The 24,441-nt window shown below is 46.5% G+C and overlaps 1 protein-coding gene across 1 annotated transcript in view; it reads right to left on the reverse strand.

The window, feature by feature from the left end:
* Window positions 1-16,781, reverse strand: part of LOC144604079 (neuronal-specific septin-3-like) — a 291,677-nt gene extending 274,896 nt beyond the window's left edge. The window contains exon 1 of the mRNA XM_078418165.1: window positions 16,153-16,781. Within this exon, the coding sequence (XP_078274291.1) occupies window positions 16,153-16,549 (397 nt within the window). The 5' untranslated portion in view covers window positions 16,550-16,781. The remainder of the gene's footprint in view (window positions 1-16,152) is intronic.
* Between the last annotated feature and the right edge of the window lie 7,660 nt (window positions 16,782-24,441).

Here is a 24,441-nt window from a genome sequence, read left to right on the forward strand (position 1 = left end):
TTTGGGTCGAGACCCTCTTTCAGACTCACTGCCCCGCTGAGTTACTCCAGCATTTTGTGTCTATCTTCGGTGTAAACCAGCATCTGCAGTTCCTTCCCACACAGACTGCATCTGCAACAGTGGAGCATTCCCTCAGTGCCACTCTGAGGGAAGAGGAGGGATGAAGGTAGACACATGGATACGCTGTTAATGGAGGGCAATATGGACTAGGCAGAGGAGATTAGTTTAATCAGACATGTTTGGCACAGTGGTCTGACCCAAATCCCTCTCTCATTACCACATTGAATCAAAACCAGAAAATATTATATAAGTAATACACTGCAGGTCAGGCAGCTTCTGTGGAAACAGAAACAGAGCTGACATTCAGTATAAGAAAATAACTGTAGATGCTGGTACAAATCGAAGGTATTTACTCACAAAATGCTGGAGTAACTCAGCAGGTCAGGCAGCATCTCGGGAGAGAAAGAATGGGTGACGTTTCGGGTCGAGACCCTTCTTCAGACTGACATTCAGACCTTGTGTTAATCACTTCAAACAAATCAAGGGCGGCACGGTAGCGCAGCGGTAGAGTTGCTGCTTTACAGCGAATGCAGCGCCGGAGACTCAGGTTCGATCCTGACTACGGGTGCTGCACTGTAAGGAGTTTGTACGTTCTCCCCGTGACCTGCGTGGGTTTTCTCCGAGATCTTCGGTTTCCTCCCACACTCCAAAGACGTACAGGTATGTAGGTTAATTGGCTGGGTAAATGTAAAAATTGTCCCTAGTGGGTGTAGGATAGTGTTAATGTACGGGGATCGCTGGGCGGCACGGACTTGGTGGGCCGAAAAGGCCTGTTTCCGGCTGTATATATATGATATGATATGAAATCCACATAAATTGAAGCTACAAAATGCTGGAGTAATTCAGTGGGTCAGGCAACATCTCAGAAAAACCTGGATAGGTGATGTTTTGGGTCAGGACCCTTCTTCAGACTGACCATTTTCTTCAGAGAATTCTTCAGACCATTTCTTCAGACCATTTTCTCCAGAGATGCTGCCTGACCCCCTGAGTTACTCTAGCATTTTGTGTCTATCTTTGGTATAAACCAGGATCCAAAGATCCGTTTACTTACATTTGTTCACAATCATTCTGGCATAGAGTCATAGAGTGATACAGTGTGGAAACAGGCCCTTCAGCCCAACTTGCCCACACCAGCCAACACTCATCCCACTTGCCTGCCTATCCCTCCAACCCTGTTCTATCCATGTACCTGTCTAACTGTTTCTTACACAATGGGATAGTCCCATCCTCAACTACTTTCTCTGGCAGCTTGTTCCATACACCCACCACACTTAAAAAGTTACCCCTCAGATTCCTATTAAATCTTTTCCCCTTCACCTTAAACCTATGTCCTCTGGTCATCGATTCTCCTACTCTGGGCAAGAGACTCTGTGCATCTACCCGATCTATTCCTCTCATGATTTTGTACCCCTCTGCAAGATCCCACCTCATCCTCCTGTGCTCCATGGAATAGAGACCCAGCCTACTCAACCTCTCCCTATAGCTCACACCATCTAGTCCTGGCAACATCCTCATAAAATCCTGGCAACATCCTCGTACAGATAACTAATGCCTTTAGTTTAGTTTAATTTGGAGATACAGCGTGGGAACAGGCCTTTAAGCGTACCGAGTCCACGCTAACCAACGATCATCCCGCACACACGTTCTATGTTATCCCAGTTTTGCATTCCACACACTAGGGGCAGTTTACGAAAGCCAATTAACCTACAAACCTGCACGAATATGGAATGTGGGAAGACCCCAGAGCACCCGGAGAAAACGCAGTCACAGGCAGACGTGCACACACCGCACAGACAGCACCCGTAGACAGGATCCATCCCGGGTCTGTGGCGCTGTAAGGCAGAAACCACACCGCAGTGCCAAACTCTGCAAAACCTTATTTTGACACAAGGTTGGAATCTTAATTGACGCACCACTCGATGAAATCACGAAGAATCAATTATGTCGTGATTTGTCATTTAGATTTAGATTTTAGATTTTAGATTTAAAGATTTAGATTTTAGATTAATTCCAGTTGTAATTTTTCTTTATCTCATGCAATGACAAGTACATCATTCTTTGTGCTGTTTAACAAATCACCCCATTGCAAGTCACAGCCGTCAGACTGGGGTGTAATGGAAGTACTGCGTTAACTGCATTCTTTACAATTACAAACAAATTTCAAGACTTTCATCTTCACTGTTGTTTCCCAAAGATTTTTAATGCATTTTTTCCCTCAGAATTGCAATTAGATGTGTGAGATTTTTGTTCAGCCTGTGCTGGGTGTTAATGGAACACAGATACAGGATTACATGCCATCTTTCATGAGCTCCTTTTCAAAAATAAAATCTACATTTTATAGCACAGCGGAATTCACAATATTAACTGAAGGTAGTCAGTCAGTGGTTCTATCAGGGGCAAACAGGTACTAAGCTGTAATAAGGCATAATATACAAAGATATTGTCTACAGTTTAAACCAGCATCTGCAGCTTCCTACGCAAACGGGTCCATTGTGTTTCGACCCAGTGGATGTGGTGAGGTGCTAATGATTACTGAGAATACACACAAAATGCTGGAGTAACTCAGCGGGGCAGGCAGCATCTCTGGATAGAAGGAATGAGTGACGTTTTGGGTTGAGACCTTTCTTCAGACTCGACCCGAAACGTCACCCATTCCGTCTATCCAGAGATGCTGCCTGTCCCGCTGAGTTACTTCAGCATTTTGTGCCCATCTTCGGTGTAAACCAGCACCTGCGGTTCCTTCCTGCACATTTCATCTGCTAATGAACATTTCTCATCTGTTTTCACCAAAGGGAATGGATGCGGAGGATGGTGAGTTCAGGGAGGGATCTGTAGATAACCTGGGGCAGGTCAGTGTGCAGAAGGTGGAGGTTCAGATGTCCTGGAAGATGTAAGGGCAGATCGATCCCCAAGGCCTGATGAGATCGGCCCTGGAAGGTTATGGGGAAACAGGGGAAGGAATTGCAGGGACCCTGGTGGAGATTGGCAATGTACCAGAAGGCTGGAGGATAGCCACTGTTGTTCATAAGTGATAGGAGCAGAACTAGCCCATTCGGCCCATCAAGTCTATCCCACCATTCAATCATGGCTGATCTGTCTTTCCTTCACAACCCCATTCTCCTGCCTTGCCCCCCATAACCCCTGACACCCTTCCTAATCGAGAATCAAATAATGGTGTGAGTTCAGGTGTGAATCTGTAGATAAATGGCACAGGGCAGGCAAATCTAGGAATTATAGTTTGAGTGGAGCATAGTAATGGAATGGCAAACCTTGCCCGGGCTTCAGGACAACCTTCTGGAATAGCTTGGTCAAAGAAAGATTTCTGGATTCATTTAGGAAACAGCTGTAAGCCCTAGTAAAATTCAACACGTTAATTGCAATGCTTTTTCAAATAGCTCATTAAAAAAAGTTATTGATCGGCCAACAAGGCTTCAAAGAGAAGGGAGGACTGAGGCCTGGCTGTTTATTGTGGAACATTTAGCACTTTCTTTGTGATTGTATAATCAACTGGAAGCAGCAAATCATTTTTGTCAAGGGTGGGGAGGAGACAGACTTCTTTATTTAAATGTAACATGTGATTAACCCATACTAATGGAGGGGATAGTGAGAAAGTGACAGAGAAAGAGTGTGACAGGGGAAGAGAGAAGGGAGAGAAAGAGGGAGAGAGAGGGGGAGAGAGGGGGAGAGAGGGGGAGAGAGGGGGAGAGAGGGGGAGAGAGAGGGGGAGAGAGGGGGAGAGAGGGGGAGAGAGGGGGAGAGAGGGGGAGAGAGGGGGAGAGAGGGGGAGAGAGAGGGGGAGAGAGAGGGGGAGAGAGAGGGGGAGAGAGAGGGGGAGAGAGAGGGGGAGAGGGGGAGAGGGAGGTGGAGAGGGGGGAGAGAGGGGGAGAGAGGGGGAGAGAGAGAGAGGGAGAGGAAAAGAGGGAGAGGAAAAGAGGAAAAGAAAGAGCAGGGGAGGGGGAGAGGGAGAAAGATTGCAGATATTCCAGGCCACGTGGGTCATAGTCATACAGCACTGAAAAAGGCCCCACAGCCCATATCATTCATGTCTACCAAGATGCCCATCTCAGCTTGTCCCATTTGCCTGTAGTTGGCCCCGATCATTCTAAACCTTTCCTATCCATGCACATGTCCAATGTGTATTTTAACGCTGTTATAGTATCTGCCTCAACTACTTCCTCTGGCAGCCCATTCCATATACGCACCACCCTTTCAATGAAGATGTTTCCCCTCAGGTTCATATTTATTCTTGCCCTTATCACTGTAAACCTATGTCCTCTGGTTTTTGATTTTCCTACCCTGGAAAGAAGACTATGTATTCCCCTCATGATTTCATGCACGTCTATAAGATCCCCCCCTCACCTTCCAGTGCTCCAAGGAATAAGCCTGGCCAACCTCTCCCTAGAGCTCAAGCCCTTAAGTCCATGCTAACATCCTCGTAAAATGTGTAGGAAGGAACTGCAGGTGCTGGTTTATACCGAAGACAGGCACAAAATGCTGGAGTAACTCAGCGGTACAGGCAGCATCTCTGGAGTAAAAGAATAGATGATGTTGTGTCGATCTAACAACCCCATAAATCTTCTCTGCACTCTTTCCAGCTGGTGGAAAAGAAGATTTAAAGTAAAAAGACAAACCATGAAGGTGATTTCCCAAGGCGCTCCACACTTGTTGTGAATGGGGCCCCTCTGATATCTTTCCTTTATCTGTTCTCTCCATGAATGTGGCTGCCTGCAGCAGGGGTGGGTTTTATGGCCCTTCGTTTATGGTTCAGAGGCAGTAAAGAGTGGACCTGGGGAGGGGGGGGGGGGGGGTCACACATTGGGCAGACCAGCTAATGAAAGCAAATCTCCATTCCCCTGAAGGATATGAATGAACCAAATGGCCTTGTGGAGACAGAAAGGCGGATTCATCCTTCATGCCGGCCACTCTGGCTTTTTCAAAATTCTGGATTTACTGAATTGCTGGAAAATTACATTTCATAACTTCATACGTAATAGGAGCAGATTTAGTCCATTCGGCCCATCAAGTCTACTCCGCCATTCAATCATGGCCGATCTTTCATTCCCTCTCAACCCCATTCTCCTGCCTTCTCCCCAGAACCCCTGACACCCGTACGAATTAAAAATCTACAAATCTCCGCCTTAAAAGTACCCATTGACTTGGCCTCCACAGCCATCCGTGACAATGAATTCACCGCCCTCTGACTAAAGAAATTCCTCCTCATCTCCTTTCTAAAGGTGCGTCCTTTTATTCGGAGGCCGTGGCCTCTGGTCCTAGACTCTCCCGCTAGTGGATACATCCTCTCCTCATCCACTCTTTCCAGGCTTTTCACATTTTGCTGGGTTTCAATGAGGTCCCTCCCTCCCCCTCATCCTAAACTTTCCCAAGTGTGGTCATGGGATGGGTCCAGGCTTCTGGAGCCTAAGCCGGAAACCTAAGTGTGGCAGTGACGTACTCCAGTGGTCCCAGCACTAAGCGGTGTTTATGTTCACCGTGTATTCCATGTGGGGACAATTAAGCCACGTTAAAATACAAGCAGTTGCCGTGACAGGAACGGAGGAAGCTCTCAGAGGGTTCGTGTGGATACGGAGGGGGGAGGGGGCAAAGCCCTCCAGGAGGCCAGGTAGGCCCGGCTATGGGTCCCGCGAGAGCGAGGAGGGACCCGCGTGGAACCGTCGAGAGCTGGGTCAGAGAGCGAGGTCGACGGGGTTGGGAAGGTAGTTGCCACGAGCGGCGGCAGGCAGTAGATTGGGCCGTTCGGTCAACTTTGTCCGTGTCCAGACCTGCCGATACTTGAAGAAGGGTCTCGACTAAGGTATGTAGGTTAATTGGCTGGGTAAATGTAAAAATTGTCCCTAGTGGGTGTAGGATAGTGTTAGTGTACGGGGATCGCTGGGCGGCACGGACTTGGTGGGCTGAAAAGGCCTGTTTCCGGCTGTATATATATGATATGATGATATGATATGACCCGAAACGTCACCCATTCCTTCTCCCCAGAGATGCCGCCTGTCCCGCTGAGTTACTCCAGCATCTTGTGTCTATCTATCAGTTTAAACCAGCATCTGCACTTCACTTCCTGGACCCTTGTGTACTGCCTACGTGAGGTTTGCTACATGTTTTTACCGGTTTGTACACAAAACAAAGCATTGGACAGCACCTAGGTACATGTGACAATAAAGTATCATTGAATGGAGCAGACTCCTGGCTGACAGTTTGTGGACCGCGCGTGAATCTGCGTTAGTTTAGTTTAGTTTAGTTTAGTTTAGAGATGCAGCGTGGTCCTTCGGCCCACCGAGTCCATGCCGACCAGCGATAGATGGTGTCAACTTGTCAACTTATTTACATCGGCGAAACCAAACGCAGGCTCGGCGATCGCTTCGATCAACACCTGCGCTCGGTCCGTATTAACCAATCTGATCTCCCAGTGGCTGAGCACTTCAACCCCCCCTCCCATTCCCGGTCTGACCTTTCTGTCATGGGCCTCCTCCAGTGCCATAGTGAGGCCCACCGGAAATTGGAGGAACAGCACCTCATATTTCGTCTGGGCAGCTTGCAGCCCAGTGGTATGAACATTGACTTCTCCAACTTTAGATAGTTCCTCTGTCCCTCTCTTCCCCTCCCCCTTCCCAGATCTCCCTCTATCTTCCTGTCTCCAACTATATCCTTCCTTTGTCCCGCCCCCCTGACATCAGTCTGAAGAAGGGTCTCGACCCAAAGTGTCGCCCATTCCTTCTCTCCTGAGATGCTGCCTGACCTGCTGAGTTACTCCAGCATTTTGTGAATAAATACCAGCGATAACCCCTGTTCACTCGCACTATCCTACACATCAGGGACAATTTAACAATTACCAGAAGCCGATTTACCTACAAACCGGTACATCCTTGGAGTGTGGGTGGAAACCGAAACACCCGGAGAAAACCCACAGGGAGAACGTACAAACTCCGTGCAGGCAACACCCATAGTCAGGATCAAACCTGGGTTATTGGTGCTGTAAGGCAGCAACTCGAATGCTACACCGCAATTTTTAGTTTTATTTTTGTCAAATCACAGCTTCACAGATTCAGCTGTTTGATACCAATAAACAAAACGTTCCCTATTTTGAGTCAGATATTCATCAGCTAAATCACGGCACTTTGTACGCTGAACTGAGTGAGGCCACTGGAAATGAAATAATTAGCTGCGTATCTTCAAACACAGCTCAGTAAACAACAATTATGACCTAAGCCTCGATAGAAGACAAAGATCCCGCGTGAAATCCATTTATGATGAATTCTTCATCGAATCGTAGAATTGGTGTGGCACAGAAGGGGTGGTCAGCCCATTGAGATCATGCCCGCTCCCAACAGAAGAATCCCTCAGCCCCATACCCCTTGTTATATCCCCACAGCTCTGTAAATTGTTCCCTCCCAAGTGCCTGTCCACGATCCATTGAAGTCATTGATGTGCAGGATACACAGCTTAATGTTATACACTTTATCCTGTATCTGTACACAGTGGATGGCTTGATTGTGATCATGTATAGTCCACGCTGACTGGTTAGCATGCAACAAAAAGCTTTTCATTGTACCTCAGTGCACATGACAATAATAGAAAATAGAAAATAGGTGCAGGAGGAGGCCATTTGGCCCTCCGTGCCAGCCCCACCATTCATTGTGATCATGGCTGATCATCCACAATCAGTAACCTGTGCCTGCCTTCTCCCCATATCCCTTGATTCCACTAGCCCCTAGAGCTCTATCTAACTCTCTTTTTAATTCATCCAGTGAATTTGCCTCCACTGCCTTCTGTGGCAGAGAATTCCACAAATTCACAACTTACTGGGTGAAAAAGTTTTTTCTCATCTCAGTTTTAAATGGCCTCTCCCTTATTCTTAGACTGTGGCCCCTGGTTCTGGACTCCCCCAATATTGGGAACATTTTTCCTGCATCTAGCTTGTCCAGTCCTTTTATAATTTTATATGTTTCTATAAGATCCCCTCTCATCCTTCTAAACTCCAGTGAATACAAGCTTAGTCTTTGCAATCTTTCCTCATAATTTTATTCTATTACATGTAATAGAAACTGCCAAGATATACAGGCATGTAGGTTAATTGGCTTGGTGGATGTGTAAATATTCCCTAGTGTGTTAATGTGTAGTGTTAATGTGTGCGAGGATCGCTGGTCGGTGCAGACTCAGTGGGCCGAAGGGCCTGTCTCCACGCTGTGTCTCTAAACTAAACTAAAATTAAATGAGCTGCAGATTCTGATCTATGCCAAAGATCGACACAAAGTGCTGGAGCAACTCAAAGAAAGTAAACATATGCAGCCCAGCGGTATGAACATTGACTTCTCCAACTTCAGATAGTTCCTCTGTCCCTCTCTTCCCCTCCCCCTTCCCAGTTCTCCCTCTATCTGCCTGTCTCCACCTATATCCTTCCTTTGTCCCGCCCCCCTGACATCAGTCTGAAGAAGGGTCTCGACCCGAAATGTCGCCTAATCCTTCTCTCCTGAGATGCTGCCTGACCTGCTGAGTTACTCCAGCATTTTGTGAAATAAATACCTTCGATTTGTACCAGCATCTGCAGTTATTTTCTTAAACATATGTGAGTATGTGTATATATATATATTTATATATATATATATATATATATACACACACACACAGAACTTTTTTTTCATTATTATTATCTTGTTTACAATGTTTACTATGTTTACATATTGTGTTGTGCTGCTGCAAATAAGAATTTCATTGTTCTATCTGTGACATATGACAATAAAATACTCTTCACTAAACTAAGCCAAGGTAAAGTAAGCTCTCCAAGGTTCCTTAGACAGCACCTTCCAAACCCATAATCACTGAGAATGACAAAGGCAGGCAGACCATGGGAACACCAAGCACCACAGGTTTCCCACTCAGTCACACCCCAGACCGACTTGGAAATTTGTCACCATTCCTTTCCCATCACTGGGTCAAACTCCTGGATCTCCCTTCAGAACAGCAGCATGTGTGCATCTGCATATTGGGCCTTGCGGCAGTTCAGGAAGCCAGTTCACTGGTATTTTCTCTAGGGAGGGACAATTAAATGGTGGCTGAGTGTGTGAAGCCCACATTGCTCCAATGATATGAAATAAATTCTGCAGATGCTGGTTTAAACCGAAGATAGGCACAAAAAGCTGGCATAACTCAGCGGGACAGGCAGCGTCTGTGGAGAGAAGGAATGGGTGACGTTTCGGGTTGAGACCCTTCTTCAGTCTGACTGATCAGTCTGAAGAAGAGTCTCGACCCGAAACGTCGCCCATTCCTTCTCTCCACAGATGCTGCCTGACCCGCTGAGTTACCCCAGCTTTTTGTGTCCACCTATCGTTATTTAATTAGTCACTGGTGGCATGGGGAGGCAAGGCATCCGTGATCATAGCACAATCCACCAGTGCTTTAGTGCCCCTGAAGTCACGGTTTGCTGGTGGAGATAACCCTATCACTGTTATGGTGGCAGCAGAAAGCAACCAGTCTCTCTCAGCTGTGGCGGCACCCTGCCGCTGAATCATCCAAACACACATTGTTATGAGGGCCGGGAACACAAACAACTTCAACAACATGAGGCGTATCTAGGAGCTCTGCAGACGATAAGATCTTCATTGATTAGATCCTAACGGGAGAGTCACTCGTTTGACTATGAAAAAAAAGAAGGGAGACTTGCTGGAGATAAACAAGACAAGTCAGGCAGGCACACACACACAGAGCTGCGAATTCGGTCGACTTGGTTCTTGCTGTTGGTTTGGAAGCTTACACGATGACATATCTTCAAAATATTCACCTTCAGTTCGCAAATAAAGTTATTTCTTTCACATCGTGGGGAAGAACGGCACAGATGGCAAAGAGACAGGAGACGAGGAGAGGGTGGTGAGATCCTGGAACGCGTTGCCAATGTTAGTTGACAGATATGATAGTGGCATTAAAGAGGCTTTAAGACGGCCAGGACATTTAAGAGAGCAGAGGGACCTGCCATGGGGGGGGGGGGGGGGGGCACCGAGAACAAAGAGGGACCGGGAGGGGAGGTCGCTGGAGAAGATGAGACTGGATTAAGAACTATGTAGGTGCCAGAAACGTGGAGACTCTTTGTGGACTGCCTAGGTGAAGTCTGCTGTATGATTTTACCGGATTGTATGCAAAAACAAAGCATTTCACTGCACCCAGGTAACTGGGACAATAAAGTATCATTGAGTTGAACCATTGAATTGAATTGCTTTTTTGGAGGCAAAGAAGATTAAAAAGGAAGCAAATAAGAGAGAATTGGCAATTATGAAACCCTTTCAAGTGGGCAAATTGTGGAAGGTTATTGGGTTTAGTTTGTTGAGTTGAGTTTATTGCGTGCTAACCAGTCAGCAGAAAGACAATACATGATTGCAATCCAGCCATCCACAGTGAACAGATATATGGTAAAGGGAATAACATGAGTGATGTTTAGTGCGAGATAAAGTCCAGTAAAGCCCGATTAAAGGTAGTCTGAGGGTCTCCACTGAGGTAGATAGTATGCCAGGACAGCTCCCTAGTTTATGGTTCAGATGCCTGATAACAGCTGGGAAGAAACTGTCCCTGAATCTGGAGGTGAGCATTTTCACACTTCTGTACCTTTTGCATAATGGGAGAAGGGAGAAGAGGTTATTTCTATAGGTTCGGACCGCGTTGGCGAATCTGATCTCCCGGTGGCTGAGCACTTCAACTTCCCCTCCCATTCCCAGTCTGACCTTTCTGTCATGGGCCTCCTCCAGTGCCATAGTGAGGCCCACCGGAAATTGGAGGAACAGCACCTCATATTTCGCCTGGGCAGCTTGCAACCCAGTGGTATGAACATCGACTTCTCCAACTTTAGATAGTTCCTCTGTCCCTCTCTCCCCCTCCCCCTTTCCAGATCTCCCTCTATCTTCCTGTCTCCACCTATATCCTTCCTTTGTCCCGCCCCCCTGACATCAGTCTGAAGAAGGGTCTCGACCCGAAGCGTCGCCCATTCCTTCTCTCCTGAGATGCTGCCTGACCTGCTGAGTTACTCCAGCATTTTGTGAATAAATACCTTCGATTTGTACCAGCATCTGCAGTTATTTTCTTATATTATTTCTATAGGTTGATCAGTCAATATGTTAAATGGATGCTTGGCAATCAGTGTAGACCACCGTGTGGGCTGGAGGGCCTGTTTCAGTACTGTATGAATCTATGAATCTAAGTGAGGTGGATGAAGGTGGAGAGGGCACAGATTGCGAAGTTCAACCAAAAGAATGTAGGATGAAAAAATACTCGTGCCGGATTATTAGAATGTGGAATTATTTACTGCGGGCGATTAGTTTAGTTTAGAGAACAGGCCCTTCGGCCCACCGAGTCCGCACCGACCAGCGATCCCCGCACATCCAACACTTATACCAAGCTAATTAACCTACAAACGTGTACGTCTTCGGAGTGCGGGAGGAAACCGAAGATCTCAGAGAAAACCCACGCAGGTTACGGGGAGAACGGACAAACTCGGTACGGACAGCACCCGTAGTCGGGATCGAACCCGGGTCTCTGGCGCTGCAAACACTGTAAGGCCGCAACTCAACTGCTGCGCCACCGTTGCAAAGTAACTTCTAAATGTTTAATGTGGATCTAAACATAAAGTAATTGAGGAGAATAAGTCAGTAAATGGGGTGAGGTTACTTTGCTGTTATTTCGGAGGTTACAGTAGCACAGTGCAACAGACTGAATTGTTAAATCTCCGACCCTTACATAACAAGGGCATTCAATAACACTAAAGTGGACTGCAGTGCTCATGGATGCAGTCCTGAGTCCCGTAGCATCGTGGTAGAGTTGCTGCCTCACAGTGCCAGAGACCCGGGTTCCATCCTGACCTCGGGTGCTGTCTGTGCGGAGTTTGCACATTCTTCTCCCTGCGACCGCGCGGGTTTCCTCTGGGTGCTTCGGTTTCCTCCTCATTCCAAAGACGTACAGGTCTAGAGGTTAGACACAGAAAACTGGAGTAACTCAGCGGGACAGGCAGCATCTCTGGAGAGAAGGAATGGGCGACGTTTCGGGTTGAGGGCCATTCTTCAGACCCATTCCTTCTCTCCAGAGATGCCGCCTATCCCGTTGAGTTACTACAGTTTGTTTGTGTCTATCTTCGGTTTAAACCAGCATCTGCAGTTCCTTCCTACAGGTTTATAGGTTAATTGGCCTCTGTAAATTGTAAACTGTCCCTTGCGTTTAGGATAGTGTTAGTGTATGGGGTGATCGCTGGTCGGCATGGACTCGGTGAGCCTAAGTGTGCTGCTTCCACGCTGAATCTAGAGCCTAAAGAGTATGCTTTATATCAGCCAATCCATACGCAGTGGCACTGGTACACTTAACGAACCTTGCCTTCCCTTGTCATCGATGAGGAATTAAATAATGCCAGGGTGCTGATTCACAAATGGACATTTTTTTTTAGATTTAGAGATACAGCGCGGAAACAGGCCCTTCGGCCCACCGAGTCCTCGCCACCCAGCGATCCCCGCACATTAACACTATCCTACACACACTAGGGACAATTTTTACATTTACCCAGTCAATTGACCTACACAACCGAAGATCTCGGAGAAAACCCATGCAGGTCATGGGGAGAACGTACAAACTCTGTACAGACGGCGCCCGTAGTCAGGATCGAACCTGAGTCTCCGGCGCTGCGGTAGAGTTGCTGTAAGGCAGCAACTCTACCGCTGCGCCACCGTGCCGCCATGACAGAGGATACAATAGGTAAGGCATTAGTCTCTTTACGGCGTGGAAACAGGCCCTTCTGCCCACCGAGTCCTCAGCGACCACTCACCGTACACTAGCATTATCCTGCACACCAGGGACAATTTACAATGCACAAATGTACAATTTTGCTGCAGCTAATTAACCTATAAACCTGTATGCCTTTGGAATGTGGGAGGAAACCGGAGCACCCAGAGAAAAACCCACGCGGTCTCAGGGAGAACGTACAAACGCAGCACCGGGTAGTCAGAATTGAACCCAGGTCTCTGGCGCTGTAAGGCAGCAACTCTACCGCTGCACCACTGAATCACTAAAAACACACAAACCGTTTTACAACAAAGAGTATATTCATTTGATAAAGGTGGCTGCTAAAAAATTCTCAAAGCTTTGCATAAAACATTCATGAATACAACAAGTGAATACTTTTTTATGCCAATAAAATGTAACTGGCAGCATGAAATGTATTTTCCGCATGTAAACAAGCCAATAGAATGAGTGATCATGACAAATTAGTATGACATAAAAGACAGACACAGAACAACAATGGACAATCACACAGTGGTTGCTCTTTAAATTGTAAATTGCTTGGGCATTATACTTTACCCATAATATTCATTACACAAAAATATTAACAAGTGACACAAAGGAATGCATTCAAAAGAAGATCTGTCCTCGGCAAAAATCTGCCCTCTTCAGATAAATCTGTTTTGCTTCCATTTTAATGGGGGGTTGCCGTGAGCAAGATTCCTTTCCTCCTCCAAATTCTAAACTGTAGAATTTGAAGTCTGCTTGGGCACTGATCCAGAAATGTCAGGCGGCAAATGATATATGCACACTGGCAATCAAAGTTTGTTCTTTCTTTTCATCACCAACAGTAGGCGGGGTGCTTAGTCACAGCATGCACATCCCAGCGAGGTATGTCACCGATGGACAAATCATCCCTGAACATAATATATTTATTGCAAACCTGCACTCTAATAACAGGGGCAAAATAGCACTGGGCTTGTTGGAAGAATAATTCACTGTCTATACCAGCGCGCTTGAGAAAACCTTGTTTCTTAGGATCTCATGTATTTTCTTCGAGTAACATCACAGCCTGTGCTTGAAGCATGAATATTGTGCCTCATTTCAGCTAAATGTGGGACAATTGTACAAGATAAGTTAGATAGAGCTCTTAATGATAGCAGAGTCATGGGGTATGGGGAGAGGGCAGGAACGGGGTACTGATTGTGAATGATCAGCCACGATCACATTGAATGGCGGTGCTGGCTCGAAGGACCGAATGGCCTCCTCCTGCACCTATTGTCTATTACGAGAGGTATACGATACGGTACAATAGAATTTTATTTATCCCAGGAGGGAAATTGATCTGCCAACAGTCATAAAAACACAAAATACATGAAACATGAAATTAAAGTGACAAGTGGAAAGGAATGGGGATGTGCAAAGATTGGGGATGGGGGGGGGGGGGGGGGGGAGTGGGGGGAGGGGAGTCAGTCTACCCCACGACAGAAGGGGGAGGAGTTGTGCAGTTTAGAACAAGTAAATGCACAGTCTTTTGCCCAGAGTAGGGGAATTGAGAGCATAGGTTTAGGTGAGGGGGGAAAGATTTAATGAGGAGTACCTTCAGACTATCTAAGCAGCATCTCTGGAGAAAATGAATAGGTGACGTTTTGGGTCGGGACCCTTCCTCAGTCTGATTGCAGGGGGGAGTGGGGGAAAAAAATCAGTCTGAAGAAGGGTCCCAACCCGAAACAACACCTATACATTTTCTTCAAACATGCTGACTGAACCACTGAGAAACTCCAGCACTTTGCGTCTATCTTTGGTATAAACCAGCATCTGCAGTTTCTCGTTCTTACATCCTGTTCAAGTACATTGCCTATTCTCTTTAACAAATGTGTTAATCCCAACACCTGCTCAGCTACCACACAGTCACACAGCGTGGAAACAGGCCCTTCAGCCCAACTTGCCCATAACGACCAACAGGTCCCATCTACACTAGTCCCACCTGCCTGCATTGAGCCCATATCCCCTTTAAACCTACCCTATCCATGTACCTGTCTAAACGTTTCTTAAACATTGCGATAGTACCTGCCTCAACTACTTCCTCTGGCAACTCATTCCATACACAAACCACCCTTTGTGTAAAAAAGTGACCCCTTAGGTTCCTGTTAAATCTTTATGCTATGTCCTCTGGTTCTCGAGTTCCCTACTCTGGGCAAGAGACTTTTTGTGTTTACCTGATCTATTCCTCTAGTGATTTTGTACACCTCTACAAGATCACCCCTTATCCTCATGTGCTCCAAGGAATAGAGAATAGAATCCTAGCCCACTCAGCCGCTCCCTTTAGCTCAGGCCCTCGAGTCCTGGCAACATCCTCCTAAATCGTCTCTGCACCCTTTCCAGCTTGACAACATCTTTCCTATGACATGGAGCCCAAAGCTGAACACAGTACTCTAAATCCAGCCACACCAACGTCTTTACATAACTGCAACATGACCTCCCAATTTCTGTACTCAAAACTCTGGCTGATGAAGGCCAATGTGCCAAAACCTTTTTGGCCACTTTCAAGGAGAGGTGTTGAATGATCTTTCACCCAAGTACCACCGGAGTGGTAAAAACAACTGCTGTTCTGAGCAAAAGCACGCTTTCCAACTTTGGCTAAGATGGACAGAATGGCTACTCCGCGATAGAATTCTTATGACAAATTAAAGATTTAAACCAGTAAGTCATGAATTCTATTATTTATCTTTAAAAGCCCTCAAACGTTTGCCAATGAAACTTTAAGAGTCACACACGGGTTTACCGTTCTGCCCGCTATTTGTATACATTGTGTATGCAAGCAAAGAATTTCACTGTGCCTAGTCACATGTGACAATAAAGTGTTCCTATTCCTATCAATTTAGCAGTCAAATATTGCTCTTTTTTAGCGGTCTGGCCGCCAGCTCCCATCTCCCCTTCAGCTCTGCTCCTGATGCCACGCCCGTGTGCCCATTGTACAAGTGCGAACCTTGAGAGCAAGTGTTGACTCGACTTTGACCGCAGGGCAAATTCTAGCCGAGCTAAACTCTGCTATTGCCATCCTTCTGTACGTTGTGGCTACTGCAGGTCCCATTGTGCATCTTTTCACCTCGGGACACTGAACGCCACAGAAGGTTGTCGCACATTCTGCAAAGCATTAAGCCAACGCATTAAGCCTTTATAAATGGACACGTTTCTTTTTTGAACTGTGTGACTCTGAAATACATTTAAAAGAACCGTAGGCGTGAAGTCGTCAAACGCCTTGTGCTTTCAAAATGGAGGAATTTAATGTGCGTTCTCTGTTTAATAAAATGGACTCAAAAAGTCGCACCTTACCTTGCTGCCCGAAATGCATCTTAACCTCCTTCTCCAGACGTGAATCTTGAATTTGCTCCTCTATTTTTCCATCGTGGCACATATTGTCGGTCAGTGTGACGTTAGAATTGAGATAATGTACCCCCAAATCGTCCGAGGCCGAGAAGGAATCATCGTTCTTGTTTATCGAAGCTGCATACCCCATTTTCTGCAGAGCCAACATATCGTCATTCAAAGCCGGGTCCCACGCGAGTTTTGCTTGCAAATCAGGCATGGGGGAGGGGGCAAGACCAGGGACCTGCACCATCTGGGGCTGGGCCACTAGCTTAAACTGGGGCAACTGGTGCTGGGCTACTGGGTTGGGCTCCACATTCATGGCAGAAGGCAGGAAGTCTCCGGGCTGATGTGTGGAGGTCATTGAGAGGCTTTGCTTTGACCTTCTCAGGGCGATAGGGGGGGATGTTGGTGCACTCTGGGTGACTTGCGCTCTCGGGAGTGGTCTTGCTCGATGGTCAGGGCTCGTAATTTGGCTCTCTTGAGACACGCATGTGGAGTCAGCCGCGTTGTTGCAAAGTGAATTAGTCGGCCCAAAACTCACTTCTCCAACATTTTGCGCAGGCTTGGCGTTTAAACTGGAGTAGGTGCCAGTTGGAGCAACCCTTGGCTCTCTCTGACCTGTTCGTTGACCGTGGCCTGGGGCAACACCTTGGGACAGCAGAGACCGTACCCCAGACAACGGAGGCACGCTAGACTTGTGCATGAGGTTGGAGGGCGCCTTGCCTTCCAGCGCCAGGTCTTCAGCTATGTGGAGATCGAGGGACGGCATGGAGCCGTGGTTGACCGAGCTTTCCTTCACGGAGGTCACAGGTCGCTCAACTTCGGAATGGACCATGTTGCCCTGCGACGGGTATTTCTTCAGCGCTGGGGGTGGCGCGTGGTTTGGCTTGGCACCAGGGTCGTGGCAGCCCAGCGGACCCTGAGGCGGACTGGACACGGAGTGTAACCTCGAGGGAGAGACGAGACTGGACGTGGAGCCGTGTCGGCCATCATCGGCAGCGGGTCTGGAAGACTGGGAGAAACCGTTGGGGTTGACTCTGCTTTGAAAAGAGGAGACTCGACCCAATGTGCCTGGCGCGCTCCCGTTGGCCCTGGGGAAGGGTCTGGAGCCCTGGTTGAAGGAAAAGCTTGAAGAGACCTTCCTGTGTAGGGCAGGTCCCGGGGACGGGGCCGCGCCAGAGTTCCTCGTGACCCACGCCTGGTAAGAAGACGGAGAGGGCGCGACGTTTTCATTGGCCTTGGGCGACTGCACCATTCTGGGAGCTGGAGGGAAGGGCGAGCCGAGCGGAGAGGCGGGTGAAAACGGAGGCTCGTCATTCACATCATCAATCTCAAACGAACGCTTCAGAGCTGTTGATAAACAAAAGTGAAAATATACATTAAAGCCAAGCACCTAAATAACAAGGCGATATGCTGTCAAAAAAAATCTCTAGATGCTCAAGGCCTGGGTTTAGTTTAGTTTAGAGATACAGCGTGGAAAAGGGCCCTTCAGCCCATCGAGTCTGCACCGACCAGCGATCGCTGCACACCAGCACCATCCTACACAAGCTCGGGACAATTTACATTTATACCAAACCAATCAACCTGCAAACCTGTAGTTCTTTGGAGTGTGGGAGGAAACTGAAGATCTTGGAGAAAACCCACGTGGTCACCGGGAGAGCGTACAAACTGCGTACAGACAGCACCCGTAGTCGGGATCGAACACGGGTCTCCGGCGCTGCAAGCGCTGTAAGGCAGCAACTCTACCGCTGTGCCACCATGTTAACTTTCATGTTCTTGTTCCATGTCTGTATAAACTTGAGAGTCTTCAAGGTACAACAGAAGTCTTTATTACATTAACTCAATGCTGGCAGCAAGACAACTAAAAAATGGCTGCAACCACACACTCACACACTGTGTACAGACAGAGATAATCATCCCTTTGTCCTGTGCAGCGCCACCTGCTGCACGGGAGGAGCAACGGGTCCTCCCACCCCACACGGTCCACCAAACATCACATTAACGACACTGAAAAGGAGGCTCATGCAGGGAAACGGTGCCAGGGTGAAGGACCGAATGACTGAGAGGCCACGATGGACCGAGATGCCGGCTCTGTTTCCTATTTCTTAAGTTCTTATTAATGTCTTTGGGGTGAGAAAATATATCATTTCTGACGTCCTTCATTTCAGCATTACACCAACTAATAAAGCACGAACATAAGAATGAGTATGAATATATGACGCTGCATTATGTGTAGGGACATAACTGCAGATGCTGGTTCAAATTGAAGGTGGACACAACATGCTGGAGTAACTCAGCAGGTCAGGCAGCACCTCGGGAGAGAAGGAATGGGTGACATTTCGGGTCAAGACCCTTCTTCAGAAACGTCACCCATTCCTTGTCTCCCGAGATGCTGCCTGACCCGCTGAGTTACTCCAGCATGTTGTGTCTGCGCTGCAATATATGATCTCTGGCGCTGCAAGCGCTGCATGGCAGCAACTCTACCGCTGCACCACCGTGCCACCCGTAATGGTAGTTTTACATTTCCTTTTCTTATCGCATGGATTTCCTCCCATATCACAAAAGGCCTGCGATTCCTCACAGCCCTCCATTGTGTTAGAAGCTTCCAACTCCTCCTTCCAACTGCCTCATCTTTACCATGAGCATCCAGTGCCTCTCTTGCCCAACACGAAGGGCAAAGCTCTCTGCTTCTTTCAAGAACGGAGGTCAGGAGCGGCGCAGTGGCGCAGCGGTGGAGTTGCTACCTTACAGCGCCAAGGACCCTGGTTCGATCTTGACTACAGGTGCTGTCCACCCAGTGACTGCGTGGGTTTTCTCCGGGTGCTCCGGTTTTCTCACAGGATCCAAAGATGTCCAGGTTTATAGGTTAATTGGCTTCGGTAAAATTGTAAGTTGACCCAGGTGTGTAGAATAGTGCTAGTATGCATGGTGATCGCTGGTAGTGTCGACTCAGCGGGCTGAAGGGCCTGTTTCCACGCGTTATCTCTGAAGTCTAAGGTTAAAGTCGCAATGTAAGCAGTGGGTGTTGTGGTGATCCATGTGTGTCCACGAGCTGCTCCATCAGTCAATAACCTCACATCTAGTCCATCTTCCACACTGTCCATACATTTCCCGAATACATCCAGCAACCGATTTATAGGCCTCTGGGGAGGGATTTCATTAGTCAGAAGCTGGTGATTCTGTAGAATTCATTACCACAGAGGGCTGTGGAGGCCAAGTCAACCTGTATTTTTAAAGTGGAGATGGACATATGCTTGATTGCTACGGGTGTCGGGGATTACGGGGAGAGGGCAGGAGAATGGGGTTGAGAGGGAAAGATAGATCAGCCATGGCTGAATGGCGGAGTAGACTCGATGGGCCAAATGGCCTACCTCTGCTCCTATGACGTACAAACTTGAAAAATATTCTCCTCACCCCTGTCGTAAACGGCAAACACCTTCCCTTGAGATTATGCTCTCTAGTTTCAGTGTAGAAGAGGGATTGCAATAAATTCTTTCAGGATTGAAATTGTTGAACTGTTTGAGAATGATGCATGAACCAAGGGCAAGCTTTAGCTTTTCCACATGGTTACAAGTCCAGGTGAATTTGATTAATGGTGCCAATTATTGCATGGACATGATAGAGATTAGGATTATCGTCTGATGCCTGACCATTTTCTTTGTATGTAAACAATGCCTGCACTATCACATGCACTAAATACTGAACGATTACGGGTGTGGGTATCAGCCATTTTAAGCTGCCCTCCCTCTGAACAATTCTTCAAATTAATCAACATACCGTTCCGCAGGGTTGCTTCCAAATAAAAACTTAGAATCACAGCGGGATATGGCACAGGAGGAGACTACTTGGCCCATCATGTTCCCGCCAGCCAAACATGCACTTCATAGAGTCAGAGAGTCATAAAGCGTGGAAACAGGTCCTTCGGCCCAACTTGCCCACCTCCACCAACATGTCCCAGCCACACTTGTCCCACCTGCCTGCTTTTGGCACAGATCCCTTTAACCCTATCCAATTCATGTACCTGCCTAAATGTTTCTTAAACGTTGCGATTGTACCTTCCTCAACTACCTCCTCCAGCAACATGTTCCAGACACCAACCATCCTTTGTGTGAAAACTTTACCCCTCAGGTTCCCATTAAATCTTTCCCTCCCCCTCACCTTAAACCTATGTCCTCTGGTTCTCGATTCCCATACTCTGGGCAAGAGACTGTGCGTTTACCCAATCTACCTCAATAAGAGCACCCCTCATCCCCCTGCCCTCCAAGTGCTGAAGTCCTAGCCTGCTCAACTTCTCCCTCCAGCTCAGTCCCTCGAGTCCTGGCAACATCCTGGTAAATCTTTTCTGAATCCTTTGAAGCTTGACAACATATTTCCTACAACATGGTGACCAAACCTGAACACAATACTCTAAATGTCTTATATAACTGTAACATGACCTTCAGTTTAATTTGACTTCCCCGCACTTGGTTCAGAGTCTTGGAGGTAATATCTCCTCAAGGGCTGACGGCAGGTACTTTGTACATTTGAGGTGGACCCCAAGTTTCATCAGACAGCAGTTTCCAAACTTACACCATGTTTTTTTGCTCTCTCAAATCCAATCTAATCCTTCGGGCAAAAAACATACATCTTTGCACCCAGAGTTCTATAGTCATAGTCATATAGAGCGGAAAACAGGCCCTTTGGCCCAACTTGCCCGCACCGACCAACATGCCCCATCTACATTCGTGCTACCTATCTGCGTTTGGCCCATATCCCTCTAAACCTGTCCTATCTCTAGTTGTACCTCTGCCTGAAGAAGGGTCTCGACCCGAAACGTCACCCATTCCTTCTCTCCTGAGATGCAGCCAGACCTGCTGAGTTACTCCAGCATTTTGTGAATAGTATAATATATATATATATATATATATATCAGTAAACATCGTACTGTGTAATTGTTTTGTAAAATATCCATAGTTCCTGTCCTAACACATATTCATTTCAGTTATAAGGCATTGTGAAGACAAGTATTGGGCACGTTAGCCAATGATTTACCATGTCTCAAAATACCTTTACAAGAGAGCAGTTTGACTAAAGACGCACTTAATATCAGTCTGAAGAAGCAGATCTGAAGAAGGGTCTTGGCCTGAAATATCACCTATCCATTTTCTCCCAGGGATACTGTCTGACCTGCTAAATTAGTCCAGCATTTTGTGTCTATCTTTCACATAATATCAGTATCCATGTTTGGCACTTGATTCCCCTCAGAAACAGCGCACTCCGTGAAACTGCAACTTTTATTTTCTTTTGCCATCATTAGTTCAGGTTTGAGTCCCTCCTCCCATATAACTGCTGTGCCACAGCTTGACAGGTCAAAGTGTTGGAGGTCAGCAATTGGTATCAGTTCGAAAGGAATACGGGGAGTCCATAGCTGGAGACAGCAGAGTGCTTGTGAAACGGAAGATGAAATGGAAGATTTCATCCATCTGTTTGAGGCACCATGCAGTAAGTTCAAAACTGAAATCGGATTATTTCCTATTCATCGATGGTCTCCATTCAAATCTAAGGCAAGTCAGAACAGGACAGTAATGTTCCTTTGTTACTTGTGTGCGAAAGTTACTGAATGGAAACTTTTTCTAAAACAAAGTGTGATTATTTCAAAACGAATTCAAACAAGGAACGAGAAATCACTTTCTTTCAGCCTGAAGAAGGGTCTCGACCCGAAACGTCAACCATTCCTTCCCTCCGGAGATGCTGCCTGACCCGCTGAATTACTCCAGCATTTTGTGTCCATCTGAGAAATCACTTTGAATTGCTATGTCTGTCCAATTGGAGCAACAAACTATAATCATTTATAAACTGTTTTTTTCTCATATCTCTAAAATAAAGACACCAAACTAAACAGGCTTGCATCTGAAATCCAAGCTGTGTAATTGAATACAATTTTGCCAATTCAGCTTTCCTGGACTGTTAACCAAAATAGCATTCTCAAAATAAAATATAGGTTCATTCCAGACAACCTCTTACAGACTGTTGCTTGCATTAAGATGGCATTTCTAAGATACAAGGATGAACCTTTCACCAGTTTGTAAAGATATGAATTTAATCAAAATTCTTTTTCTAAGTAAATGCAAAAAATGTTGGAAATTTCACACACGTAGACACAGGCACAGACAGACAGATACAGACACATACATATACAAGCAGACAGACAGACACACACATGCACACACAGAGACGCACAGCTTCACACAGGCACACACACTCACAGATACATACACACACACACGGTATTTGCAGATAAACATTCAGAATGTTGTAAAGTTGAATAATTATTTTTTTACGTCCTGCAAAATATATACTCATTTTTAGCATCAGCACATTTGTCAATAATGTTGGTAATCCAAGTGTCTTTTTTACACTAGTATATGATTTTACAGTATATCAGCCTTTGTGTACATGATGTACAGATGTACATGATGTACAGAATGTAGGGCGGCACGGCAGTAGGATTGCTGACTTACAGCGCCAGAGACCTGGGGTCGATCCTGACTACAGGTGCTGTTTGCACAGAGTTTGTACGTTCTCCCTGTGACCATGTGGGTTTTCTCCAGGACCTCCGGTTTCCTCCCACGCTCCAAAGGCGTACAGGTTTGTAGGCTAATTGGCTTGGTATAACTGTAAATTGGTCCCTGGTGTGTTGGATGGTGTTAGTGTGTGAGGATTGCTGGTTGGCGCGGACTCGATGGGCCGAAGGGCCAGTTTCCGCACTGCCTCTCTAAACTAAACTGTAGTCATCTGGCACAACTGAAAAAAAGTAATCACCTTTAAATGACTGAGCCCTCAACGAATACCTGGTGTACAGGTTTCAACCTGCCCAACAACTGGAAATAACCCAGGTCTGGATTGTTCGATTTGATGTAAAAAGAACATAATTCTTTTTTAAACTAATTTTGCACCAACAAAATAGCATGATTTTTTTGTGATTTTTTTAATTGGTTTTGTTTGTGGGAATGGAAAACCTTCGTGCTGGCCCTATAATTGTTTTCCTTTCACCACATCTGAACTATTCAGTTTATGGAAATGAATGAAAAGTTATTGAATGGAACTTTGGAATGTGCAGTACGTTTACGGAATGAATGAGCTACAAGGTTGTAAACCCCGTTGAACACCAATTCTATATTATTGAATAGAATTTATTCCCTAGGCAGTCCTAAACCTGGACAAAGAGTTATATTTCATTGTCAGTGTGAGGCCAAACGCAAATTGGAGGCACAGCACCTCATATTTCGCTTGGGCAGCTTACAACCCAGCGGTATGAATCTTGATTTCTCTAACTTCAAGTAACCCTTACATCTCCTCTCTCTCTCTCTCTCCATCCCTCCCCCATCAGAGTCGTTGTACCAACGTCACAGTCATCTTGTTGAGTCTCATTGTCCATAATTCATTTTCACCTAGCCCACGTCTGATAATGGCCTGTTTCCTTTATCATCGTTGCATTTTTGCATATCTTTCATTCATTTGTTCTATATCACCATCTATATCTCTTTTTTCTCTCCCCCCGTGACTCTCAGTCTGAAGGGTCTCGACCCGAAACGTCACCTATTCCTTTTCCCCAGAGATGCTGCCTGACCCGCTGAGTTACTACAGATATTTGTGTCTATCTCAGTTATATTTTACCATACAGCACAGCCCTTCAGCCCACAATATCTGTGCTGAACATGACGTCCAGTTGAACTCATCTCCTCTGCCTGAAGGTGTTTCCATATCCCTCCATATCCTTGTGCTGATCTAAAAGCCTCCATCTCCACTGTCACATCTGTCTCCACCATCTGCCCTGACATCGTGTTCCAGGCACCGTACACTACATCTCCTTCAATCTTTCACCCTCTGACCACAGAGCTGTGCTCTCTAATCTTTGACATTCCCACCCTGGGAAAAATGGTTCCGACTGTCTTTCTATGCCTCTGAAAGTGTTCGATAATTCTGGCAGGTCTCCCCTCAAACTTTGGCATTCCAGGGAAACCAATTCATGCCTGTCTAATCTCTCCTTTTGACTAATACCCACTATTCCAGGCAGCATTCTGGCAAATCTCTGCTGCATCCTCTCCAAAACCATCAGATCCTTTCTGCAACACGGTGACCAGAGCTGCACATAAATGCGGCCTAACCAATGATATATAAAGTTGCAATGTGACTCTTACTCTGAATGCCCTCACCAATGTAGGCTTGCATACTGCAAGTTCACTAACCTACATTTATGTCCAAGTCTTTCAT

Source organism: Rhinoraja longicauda, chromosome 21 (assembly GCF_053455715.1).
Source record: "Rhinoraja longicauda isolate Sanriku21f chromosome 21, sRhiLon1.1, whole genome shotgun sequence".
Classification (NCBI taxonomy): Eukaryota; Metazoa; Chordata; class Chondrichthyes; order Rajiformes; family Arhynchobatidae; genus Rhinoraja; species Rhinoraja longicauda.